The sequence below is a fragment of the Marmota marmota genome, unplaced genomic scaffold (assembly GCF_001458135.2).
Source record: "Marmota marmota marmota unplaced genomic scaffold, marMar, whole genome shotgun sequence".
NCBI classification, from domain to species: Eukaryota; Metazoa; Chordata; class Mammalia; order Rodentia; family Sciuridae; genus Marmota; species Marmota marmota.
Window position 1 is genome coordinate 2,721,062 of NW_026000207.1, and position 11,281 is coordinate 2,732,342.

An 11,281-nucleotide genomic window follows, 5' to 3' on the forward strand; every position below is an offset into this window, starting at 1 on the left:
CCCCCCCCACCACCGGGTTCACAGGTCTCCAGGGCTGGGTCATGGCTCAGTGGCAGGACACTTACCTTGCCCCCCGCACACTGGGCAGGTTCTGTCTCTGTCTTCTTACACACACGGCCGGGCAAACCCTGGGTCTGCCAGGGAGGAGGGGATCCTGGCTGGAGGTCTGAGTCCTCATGGGTCAGCGTTTACACTCCTGAGTCCCTAAAGCAAGAAGGGGCTGGAGTCTTCCACTTCTAGGTCCTCAGGGAAAGGAGCGGGTGAGCTGGGTTCCCAGATCAGAAGTGGAAACTCCTGGGTCCCGAGGGAGGAGGGACAGGCTTCTGAGATCCTGGCCTCCTGGAGGAAGGGGGAGTTGGACATATAGATGGAGGACAGCCAAACACTCCTGGTTTCCTGAGGAAGGCAGGTTCTGTCAGAGGGGAACACACGGCCCTGGCAGTCCAGGGGCTGACTCTGGGTCTCCTGGGCTGGGCAGCAGCTCTCGGGCATTCAGGTGCGCCAGCACCACCTGAGGCCTTGGCTCGCTGGCAGTGCCTTCTGGGCCTCGTGCCCAGGTCCCTGTGGTGTGGGGTGGGGCAAGGATCACAGGTTCCCAGGTGTGCTGAAGCCAGGCCAGGGACCTGCTCACTGGGAGCAGCACCCCGCCAAGGAATGGGACTCCTTGGCCCTGAGGGAGGAAGGCTGTGAGCCAAAGACGGTAAAGGGCAGCACATGCCTGGGTCACTGGGTGCGGATGGGGCAGGTGGGGCTTCAGGATTCCCAAAGGAGACAGAATCCATAGCCTCCTCTGCCTTCAGGAGCTGGGGACCAGGACCCACGGATCTGAGGGTGGGGGTGGGGGTTGGCCCCCTGGGTCCTGTGGGACTGAGGCTGTGGCTCCCGGGGCCTGACTCCCAGCCTGTTCCCCAGGAGCGCCTGGACCATGCTGCTGAGCGCCTACTGGCATGGCCTGCATCCTGGCTACTACCTGAGCTTCCTGACCATCCCGCTGTGCCTGGCCGCAGAGGGTCGCTTGGAGTCGGCCCTGAGGTGGCGGCTCAGTCCCAGGGGCCAGAAGGCCTGGGACTGGGTGCACTGGTTCCTGAAGATGCGCGCCTATGACTACATGTGCATGGGCTTTGTGCTCCTCTCCACGGGCGACACGCTCCGGTACTGGTCCTCCATCTACTTCTGCGTCCACTTCGTGGCCCTGGCCTGCCTAGGGCTGGGGCTAGCTCTGGGTGGGGGCAGCCCGAGCCGGCGAAAGACAGCAGTCCAATCCTCTGGCCTTGCCCCAGAAAAGCTCCGGGAGGAGTAAGCGGCCAGCACCCCCAGTGTGGTGGTGTCCAGCCCCTGGGCTTCGGCCTGGGAGCTCTGTGGGCCAGGCCGTCGCCTCCCCCCCCTGGAGAGCCCCCAGTTGGCTAGGAGCCTGGAGAGGATCCTCTTTCCCAGCCATGACCCTGCGCCCGCTGAAGCAGAGCTCCCCTGCTCCCTGTGCCTGCAGCAGGCCCCTCCTCCCTACTCTGAAGTCAGGGCCCTGTCCAGAGGCAGTCTCCAGCCCTCGCTGCTGCTCCAGCCTGCAAGTGTTCAGAGAGCCGCGCTTCCCCAGAAACAGGGCGGGGCCAGGGGCCAGGTGGCTTCTTTGATAGATTCCCGCTGGGTGTGGGGCAGGAGTTTCAGGGTCAGTCCCCAGTTTCCTCTGGGGAGAGGAAGCCCCTTCCTGGGTCTCAGTCCTCCTGTGTCTCTTTAGAGCAGTACTTCAGGGTGGAAAGGAATGTAGCCTTCCATTTCCTGTGGGGGACTGAAGCACAGGTGGCCTGCTGGGGACTCTGCTCACGCAGCGGCCACCTCAGGGCCCGGCCCACCTGCCACCCTGTTGTCATCCCTTGGCCTACAACAGGTCAGAGTGTGTAAATCTTTCCCAATAAAGTGTGGCACAGGCATCTGTTTGTGAGAGTATCTGTGGGCAGTAAACCCCTGGGGACACTTAGGACACCTAGTGCCAACAGGAAGTGCCACTGCTCCACCTCCCAGGGCAACTCTGGTGACTGCCCGGCTCCAAAAGCCACAGGGTCTTCATTTCCCAGCAGAGCCTACAGCAGTCGCCTTGGGAGTTCCTGAGAACTGCACCCTGTCCCTCCTGGCCACCTGGTGGTCAGGTGTGGCCCTGACGTAGGGCCCTCCCTTACCTGGGCAGTCCCCGCCCAGGGAGCCAGTAGAGACGGAAACGCTGCAGGCTTGGCGCCATGGAGGAAAACCGGACCTGGGACCCTGACGCCTGGGGCTCCTCTGGGGAGCAGCCAGCCCCTCAGAAAGCCAGGGGAGGTGGGAGAACTGGGGGTGCAGGTCCACCAGCCTCAAAGCCAGGGGGACTCAGGAGGTGGGGGCCCTGGTTTCCTGGTTTTCAGGGCAGAGAGAAGAGGGGAGAAGGGAACTGGAGAATTCTATCCCTTGTTATGAGGAGGAGGAGTTAGGAGACCCAGGCTCGTGGGGGAGGACGGCCAGAGTCTCAGTGCCTCAGGAGGGGACAAGTTTCCAAGCTCATAAGTAAAGGAAAAGGAAGTTAAGCCTGGACCCCTGGGTCTGAGGGAGGAGGCTGGGCCTGTGTCCTGGGGTCTGAGAGAGGAGGCTGGGCCTGGACCCTGGGTCTGAGGGAGGAGGCTGGGCCTGGACCCCTGGGTCTGAGGGAGGAGGCTGGGTCTGGACCCCTGGGTCTGAGGGAGGAGGCTGGGCCTGTGTCCTGGGGTCTGAGGGAGGAGGCTGGGCCCGGACCCTGGGTCTGAGGGGGGAGGCTGGGCCTGGACCCCTGTGTCCTCCCAGCCTTCTGCTCTCCTGCGCAGGCCAGTCCTTGGCCGCTGTGCTGCACCAGCTCCCCAGTGCTGCTACCCTTCGGTACCGTGGCCCTGGGATGCTGCCCTGGGGGACACTGGAAGAGGAGGATGAGGATGGAGAGAGGAGCAGGCAGGCCTCTGCAGAAGCCAGCCAAAGCGAGCCGCAGGACCCTCGCCCGTCCCGGGAGTTGCCGTGGCCCATGCAGGCCAGGAGGGCTCACAGGTACAGCCGCTCTCCCTGAGCCCTTCCTCGGGCACTGACCGCTCCTTGCCCCCAGCAGCTGCCCCCTGTCTTTCCCTGTGGCTCCCACACAAGCACACGCGTCCCTCAGGAGCCACCCGTCGTGACTCCTCCCGTCCCCCTGCTCTGCGTGGGTCAGGTCACTTCTGTCCCCTTGCCACAGAGTTTTCTGGGAGCCAGCACAGCACAGCACCTGTGGGTGTTCCCAGTCTGTGCTGACTCGCCCTTGGTTCTCGTCTCTGTCTGTTTCCCTTCCAGAAAGAGCCAGGCCAGGGAACAAGTGGCCTTGGGCTCTGGACCGAGGACTGCCCACTGGGCACGGCTGCTCCCTGGGTCCAAGGAGAAGATGAAGGAAGGCTTGCGCGGCCTACAGCCCTGGGCCTGGACCCTGAAGAGGATCGGGGGTCGGTGGGGCCTGAGGGGGAGGGCTGGGTCCCCACCCCAGGTCTGAGGGGGGAGGCTGGGCCTCTGGGCCTGAGCTGAGCAGAAGGAACTGAGCCCCTGCCCCCCTGCAGGCCAGTTTGGCGGGGGCACCGAGTCCTACTTCTCCCTGTTGCGCTTCCTGCTGCTGCTCAACGTGCTGGCCTCTGTGCTCGAGGCCTGCATGACGCTGCTGCCCACCTGGTTGGAAGGGGCTCCCCCCGGCCCTCCCGGCCCTGGTACCTCCTCGCCCTGCGGCTCCTATAGCCCCCACACCCAGGGCCTGGTCTCCTTTCCCACGCAGCTTTTCAACCTGCTCTCTGGAGAGGTAGGTGGCTGGGCTCCGTAGGTCCCACCTTCGAGCACTGGTGTTCCTGTGACTTGTATCTATAGCCCTGCCCCAAAGGCCTGGCTACCTACTTCCTGGGCCCAGCCTCCACCTTGACCCCGATCTGCCCCTCACAGGGTTACCTAGAATGGTCTCCTCTCTTCTACGGGTTCTACCCGCCCCGCAAGTACCTGGCCGTGACCTACCTGTGCTCTGTCTTTGCCGTGGGCCTCATCTGCCTCCTGCTCATCCTGCACCGGTCAGTTCTGCCCACATCCTGATACCCTGGACAGGAGGGGAGTGAGTGGTGGTGGTCAATGCCCTCCTTAAATATCCTGGCTCTCGCTCTGTGCTCCTTTCTGAGTTGAAGTCCGTTTTAAGATGCTTCTTGTGCACATAGGCTAGGGACACACAGGAGGTGGCAGGTCCTCTCCCCAGCAGGCTGGAGGCCAGGGGGAGGGAGGAGGTTAAGTAAGCACGTGTATTTCGTGCTTTCTGATGAGGATAGAGCTGTATAGACTACAAACAGGGCTGATTTCACTCATTCATACTCTGTGCCAGGCAGTGTTCTAAATGTTGGGACACATCACTAAGGAAAACAGACACAGACAGAGTCTCATCGCAGTGGCACTTACGTTGCACTTGGGGGATAGGTAAGGAGCGCGTCACTTGCACAGGCTGCTGGAAGCTACTCAGGGCCAGAGCGAGGGACATCCCAGTGCTGCCTGGGCCAGGCTGCTGTACTGCAGGGGGTCAGGGAAGCATTGTTGAGAACACAGTATTGAGAGGATGACGTTGAGGAAGCGAGAGTTTCAGCCAGGCAGACACCTGGGGGAAGACCTTCCAGGCGGACCCAGGGCCAGAGCAAGGCAGGCACCAGCCCAGCAGGTCCCCGGACAGAAGGCCATCCCGACCTGAGTCAGGGAATGAAAGTGTCCCCCTGTGGGCTTGTGGAAGAGAGGGAAGGAGGCAGAGAGAGAGAAGGGGAGGGAGGGAAGGAGGAGTGAGTGAGGGGAGGAGGTCCATTAGGAGGTCACTGCCAGAGTCCAGGTAACAAGCGATGGCACAGACCACCATCTGATGGGAGAAGCAGGGTGGTGACAAGGGGTCAGTTTTGGAGTTAGTTTTAATCTTTAAAAATGCCACAAGTATTTAAAAGTACATAAGGAAAGGGTTTGAGTTTCCACTGGTATCAAGAAAGAGATCAGGAGCTGGCTGATGGCACACACCTGTAATCCCAGCAGCTCAGGAGGCTTAGGTAGGAGGATCACAAGTTTGAGGCCAGCCTCAGCAATTTAGTGAAGCCTTAAGCAAAAGATTCTGTCTCAAAATAAAATAACTGAAAAGGGCTGAGGATGTAGCTTCTTGGTAGAGAACCTCCAGGTTCAATCCCCAGCACCAGGAAAGAAAGAGAGAGAGAGCGCGGGTGCTCCTGTAACCACGCCCTTCTGCTCACACCGCCCTGTGGCCTGGTTTTCATCTTGTTACGCTGGATGTATTTACAGGGGTTCCTGATTGACTGTATTAGGGGTGTGGTTGAAATCAAAGTCCAGAAGGACTCCCTGTTGACCCACACACGGCAGGGTAGAGGTTGAGATAGACGGGCCGTACAGGAGCTGTAGCTTTGGACCCAGTGATTTTTGAGGTGCCTTTTATTTTGATATTGTGGGGGGAATGGGACCCAGGGCCTCATGGATGCCAGGCGACACCCCCGAGCCACATCCCAAGCACCAGGTGCCTTTCAGACCCAGTGTTAGGCATGCAGTTGGATATGTGGGTTGGGACTAGAGTACACACTTGGGACTCTGGCATTCAGGCAGGACAGGGAGACCCCCAAGGAAAGGAGTGTGTTCAAGAAGGAAATCAAGGACTTAAAAAGAATGGAGGGGAAAAAAAAAAAAAAAAAGAATGGAGGGGCTGGGGTTGTGCTCAGCGGTGGAGTGCGCACCTGGCATGCACAAGGCGCTGGGTCGATCCTAGCACCACATAAATGTAAAATAAAGATATTGTGTCCACCTAAAACTTAAGAATAAACATTTTTTTAAAAATGGAGTGTCTCCTGTAAGCTGGACACTGTGGCCAGGCATGGGAGCCACCCAAGGGTCCCCATCCCTTGCATGCTTTACAGCCCAGCCCGGGAGGGGAAATAAAGAGTGGGACAGATGTGGAATGAGCAAACATCAGTAATTTGAGTTGGGGAATGACCCTGTATAAAAACAGGCTGCATGGTGTGACAGCAGGAGCCAACAGACTTCTGTAAGTTAGCGAGTACGCATCTTCATCTTCGAGGGTCACGCAGTCTAGTCCCAACTAATCTTGGCCATCATAGTTTGTGAGGGCAGCCATAGGTGACATGCAAATGACTGGGTGTGGCTGTTCCAATATTTACAAAAACAGGTGTTGAGTGGGATTTGACACAGGGGCTGCTAACCCCTGTAATAGAGAATGGCAGGGGACCCTCATTAGATGCAGTTGTCAGCACAGGCTTCTCTGACTGGGGAACCTGTAGATGGGCCCTGGAAAGACAAGGAGCCAGCCAGCTGGACAGCCAAGACTCCAGCATTCCAGGCAAAGCACACTGCAGTGCAAAGGCCCTGTGGTGGGAAAGATGTTTGGGTTTGTCTCGGGAAATAAAAAGCCAGTATGAGGAGGAGGAAGAAGATGGATGAGGTTTGAGTTTCAAAGGTAGGTGAAGTTGTGGACCCTGGCTGGTTATGCTAGGAAGCAGCCTGAATCTTAAGAGCGGGGAGAAGTTACATAATGGGTTTTCAATAGCCAACAGCATCTCTTTTGCCTAAAAAAGGAAGTCCCAACCAGCTGAAAAACAAAATGAGCTGGGTTTGGTGGTGCACACCTGTAATTCCAGTGAATTGGAAGACTGAGGCAGGAGGATCACAAGTTCAATGCCAGCCTCAACAATTTAGCAGTACTGTCTCAAAATATAAAAAGGGCTGTGGGTGTGGCTCCGTGTTTAGGCACCCCTGGTTTCAATCCCGGGTTAAAAAAAAAATACACCCAGAGAATGGCTTCTCAGAGGTACAGCCTGAGAATGGGTTCTCAGAGGTGCAGCCTTCCTGGCTGTGCATGGGAAAGGTGAGGCTGAGGCCAGCGGGGTGAAGGTGGATGTGGGGTTGGGTGTGGTTTCTGTCCCTTTCTCTGGTTCTCTGTCCCCTCCCTGGGCCTCTGTGCCCTCTGTCTCTTGTGGTCTTTACCTCTACCCTCTCTGGGCCTCTGTCTCCTTCCCAGGTCCCTTCCTCTGCTCTCTGGGACTCACTCTCTCCTTCTGTGTCACTTTTAGTTGTCTGTACCCCACGTTTCTCTGCACCTCGTGGCCTTTGGTTCCAAGGACTATGTGTGTTCCGCCTCTTTGAGTCTTTCTCCATCAGGCGGAGTTGGCCAAAGACCTTAGAGTTCATGTTCCATTTGTCCCATTAGAGGGGTGCCCTGGGACCCCCCACTCGTGGCTGTTCTCACACCCAGTCTCGCGGGTCTCCCCTCTTCAGCTCGGTGTCGGGACTGAAGCAGACCTTGTTGGCTGAATCCGGGGCTCTGACCAGCTACAGCCACCAGGTGTTCTCAGCCTGGGACTTTGGCCTCCGTGGGGACGAGAATGTGCGGCTGCGCCAGGGCATCATTCTGTATGAGTTGCAGGTGCGCCTGAGGTAGGGCAGGGGACACAACTCCCTAAGGACCAAAGGGACCGAGCGAGAAGACGCTGGGCCTAACCCTGTGATAGGGCTTTTGGAGAGAAGCGGGTCGGAGATTCTTCTAAGGAGGGAGGTCGTGGGTATGGCAGGGCTGAGGAGCATGGTGCGACAACAGGGTTGCCTGAGGCTGAGCAGTGCAGAAGCAAGTACCCAGCAGAACAGGACCGGCCTCGAGGTAAAGCAGGATTGGAGCTCCAGGCAGGAAGTCCAGGGCGGGAGTCTTGAGAGGGGGCCTGAATGGTCCTAGGTAGGGTCAGGAGTGGGTGGAACGGGGACAACAAGAGACCCTTAGCTGGTAGGTGAGGAGTGCATCCGTTCAACTCGAGGAGGGGCTCTGGGCGGCCCCCAGAACTGAGGAGATGGGGCCCAGGGGAACGTCTCTCCTGGCCTCAGGTGGAACTGGAGGAAGCCGTGGTACGACGCCAGGCTGCAGCTCGGACACTGGGCCAGCAAGCCAAGGCGTGGCTGGTGCGCGCGCTGCTCAACCTGCTGGTGTTGGCGCTCCTGGCGGCGGCCTTTTACGGTGTCTTCTGGGCCACAGGATACACCGTGGAACTACAGGTGTCAAGGGTCTTGGGGAAGGAGCGCCCCAGGGTCCTGGAACCTACATTTCCAAGGATGGAGGGCTGTGGGAGGGAACCGAGGTCTAGGATTCCTGGAATCTTAGGAGCACAGGGGCGGAGGAGGTGTTTGGACCCTGGACTCAATGGCCCTTGAGGGAAGAAGAGGCTGGGGGTAGGCCCTGAGGCATGGCTCTTTGCTTGGTTTGTCCTCCTTCCCAGGAGATGTCCCTTGTCCAGCAGACCCCACTGCTAAAGCTTGTAGTGAATTATCTTCCGTCCATCTTCATCTCCGTGGTCAACTTCGTGCTGCCCTTTGTGTTCAAGCTGATCGCCCCACTGGAGGGCTACACTCGGAGCCGCCAGATCGTTATTATCCTGCTCAGGTTCCAGCCTCCTGGGATGGGCTGGGGGTGGTGGAATGGCAGCGGTCAGGTTGTTGGCTCTGCAAATGAGACGGGGAAATCCCACGGATGTAGGATCCAGGGGTTCTGGATTCAAAATCGGATCACACTGAGCCTCAGTTTCTTCATCTGTGACATGGGGAAAATCCTCCTCCTCCTTTGCCTTGCAGGACTGTGTTTCTGCGCCTGGCGTCCCTGCTGGTCCTGCTCTTCTCCCTCTGGAATCAGATCACGTGCGGGGGCGACGCCGAGGCTGAGGACTGCAAGACCTGTGGCTATAATTACAAGGAACTTCCGGTGAGAAGCTCCCGGGGCAGAAAGCGGGTCGATATGAAGCTTAAAATCATGGATCCCTGGAGGAAAGGAGGAGTGGGTGAAGGGGACCTGACGTCCCGGTTGGGAGGCGGGAGGAGCTTGGGTTGCTCTATAGGGGTGGACGCTGGGGAAAAAGGAGGACCCCGAGAATGCACCGGTAGCGCCCTACAGCCTGGCTATCTGCCGCGGCTTTTTTTCCTTTTTCAGTGCTGGGAGACTCGTCTGGGCCAGGAGATGTACAAACTCCTCATCTTTGATTTCCTGAGCGGCCTGGCGGTCACGCTGCTCGTCCAGTTTCCTCGGAAGTGAGAGCCCGCCCCTCGCCTTGGCTCCGCCTCTCCGGGAGCAGGCCCCGCCCTCAAGGCGCAGTACTCCCCGGCTCGCCCCGCCGCTGGGGACCCGGAGCCCTGGCTTAGTGCTTAGACCCCGCCGCCTCGTGCTCGGGGGGTTCCTTCCCTCTGACCCCGCCCCGCGCTCCTTTCCCATTGGTGGCTGAGGCCTTGGAGGCGGGGAAACCTGCCGGCACGTCTCTCACCGCCTCGCCCCGCTCCCGCTGCAGGCTTGTGTGTGGCTTCTGTCCTGGTGCGCTGGGTCGAGTCGCCGGGACCCAGGAGTTCGAGGTGCCCTACGAGGTGCTGGGGCTTATCTACGCCCAGACGGTGGTCTGGGTGGGGAGCTTTTTCTGCCCTTTACTGCCCCTGCTCAACACGGTCAAGTTCCTGCTGCTCTTCTATCTGAAGAAGGTGAGTGAGAAGGACCCAGCCAACAAGTACTGGGACCACCCCGGAGGCTGGACAAGGGTGCCAGGTGCTCTGACTACTAGGTCCTGAGAAGAGAGCGCTGGAGGGCAGAAGAAGGGGTCTAGGGCATCCCGTCATCTAAGTCCCAGCCATTAGAATTCAGGTTCCTTGGTACAGCCTGGGGTGGGGGGCAGGACTCTAGGGTAGGAAAAAAGGATAAGTGAGCGACTCTTGGGTCTCAGAACCCCTTTTCCAACCTTCTTTGCCAGGTCACCCTCTTCTTCACCTGCTCTCCAGCCTCCCGCACCTTCCGGGCCTCCACCGCGAATTTCTTTTTCCCTCTGGTCCTTCTCTTGGGTCTGGCCATCTCTGCTGTCCCGGTGTTTTACAGCATATTCCAGTGAGTGGGAGCGGTTCCTGCCTCCTTCTTCTACCCTCTCACAGGGTTCTGAGTCTGGTCCTATTGAGCCCAGCCTGTCTCTGCCTCCAGGATCCCACCTTCTAAGGCATGCGGTCCATTCCGGGGGAAGTCATCCATCTGGGCCCAGATCCCTGAATCCATTGACAGCCTCCCTCAGACCACCCAGAATTTTCTCTTCTTTCTGGGGACCCAGGCTTTTGCTGTGCCTCTCCTGCTGATCTCCAGGTGAGGGGACACAGACTTCTAAGTTTGAATATGTGATCTGGGGTCCCATTACCTGTGTCCTCAAGATATCCTAGAAAGAAGGGACAGGGGTATGAATTCCTGAGTCTGAGGGAGGTGGGTTGGGGCCTGGATTTCTTGGTCCTGAGGAAGAGTTGGGGCTCGGTACTAGATTCCTGGGTCTTGAGAGGAGGAGAATAGGGTCTTGCTCTCCTGGGCGTGAGAGGAGGGGTGGGACCCTGGAGTCCTTGCTCCTAAGAAAGAGGAGGGTCTAGAAGACTGAATTCCTGAATCTGAAGGAGGAGGGGGTCTTGGAGTCTTCCCCCGCCCCTTCTTTTCAGCACTGGCATTGAACACAGGGGCGCTCTATAACTAAGCTACATCTCCCCATCCCCAGCCCTTTTTATTTGTGTCTCCCGAGTAGCTGGAATTACAGGTGTTCACCACTGCATCCTGCCTAAATACATAGGTCAGGACGCGTGTCCGTGGTGGCTGTTCTGTGTTGCTGGGGATTCAACCTGGGGCCTGGCTCATGCGTGCCAGTCTCTGTTTTTTAATGAGACATAGGGTGAAGATAATCTAAGAGAGTTTCTGGAGAGGTTTCCATTCCTTTCTCCCTTAGCATCCTGATGGCGTATACCGTGGCCCTAGCTAACTCTTATGGACGCCTCATCTCTGAGCTCAAACGCCAGATAAAGACGGTGAGCCAGGCCAGTCCCTGGGAAGGGCTCCTCGGGGACATGGAAAGTGCCATGGGGGAGAGAAGGTGTGTCTCATCTTCACCTCTTTGACCCCAGGAAGCGCAGAATAAAGTCTTCCTGGCACAGCGGACAGTGGCAATGAGCTCCGCCAAAGGGGCTTCGACCAGCGTGTCTCGGGATGACGTCCCACCGTGAGGCCCCAGACATTCCCCAGCCCTGTCCCGAGATTTCCAGAGCTTCCGCTGCCAAGTACGGACGGTCTAATTGAACCTTCTGATCACTTTAATAAACAGGATTGAGGCTCCTGAGCGCTCTTTCAAACCAGAGTCCTGAAGCCTGGGGTAGGGCTTTGCCCCGGGACTAGCCAATCGGGTGTATGGGCATGCGTGTCGGCGCGTAGGGCTAGACG

At 58.4% G+C, this 11,281-nt stretch overlaps 2 protein-coding genes across 7 annotated transcripts in view; both read left to right on the forward strand.

Annotated features, from left to right (window-relative positions):
* Mboat7 (membrane bound O-acyltransferase domain containing 7) overlaps positions 1-1,925 on the forward strand; it is a 9,830-nt gene extending 7,905 nt beyond the window's left edge. For all 5 annotated transcript variants that reach the window (XM_015505395.2, XM_015505396.2, XM_015505394.2 and 2 more), the window contains one exon: positions 913-1,925. In XM_015505395.2, the coding sequence (XP_015360881.1) occupies positions 913-1,300 (388 nt within the window). In that variant the 3' untranslated portion in view covers positions 1,301-1,925. The remainder of the gene's footprint in view (positions 1-912) is intronic.
* Positions 1,926-2,045: 120 nt separating this feature from the next.
* Positions 2,046-11,180, forward strand: Tmc4 (transmembrane channel like 4). 2 transcript variants are annotated; one of them, XM_015505383.2, is made up of 15 exons: positions 2,046-2,307; positions 2,823-3,036; positions 3,313-3,458; positions 3,570-3,802; positions 3,940-4,061; positions 7,306-7,453; positions 7,903-8,070; positions 8,292-8,455; positions 8,644-8,770; positions 8,996-9,093; positions 9,348-9,531; positions 9,798-9,928; positions 10,019-10,174; positions 10,794-10,872; positions 10,969-11,180. In XM_015505383.2, exons 1-15 carry the CDS (start codon positions 2,229-2,231, stop codon positions 11,065-11,067), a joined length of 2,148 nt encoding a protein of 715 aa, XP_015360869.1. In that variant the 5' UTR covers positions 2,046-2,228; the 3' UTR covers positions 11,068-11,180. The 2 variants fall into 2 exon arrangements, with proteins under 2 accessions (XP_015360869.1, XP_048647580.1); XM_048791623.1 differs by lacking the exon at positions 10,019-10,174.
* The last annotated feature ends 101 nt before the right edge of the window (positions 11,181-11,281 follow it).

Coding starts and splice junctions, on each gene's coding strand:
- Tmc4 (XM_015505383.2), top strand. CDS start 2,229: ATGGAGGAAAACCGGACCTGGGACCCTGACGCCTGGGGCTCCTCTGGG. Junction 8,456..8,643: donor ATCGTTATTATCCTGCTCAG/GTTCCAGCCTCC, acceptor TTTGCCTTGCAG/GACTGTGTTTCTGCGCCTGG. Junction 8,771..8,995: donor ATAATTACAAGGAACTTCCG/GTGAGAAGCTCC, acceptor TTCCTTTTTCAG/TGCTGGGAGACTCGTCTGGG.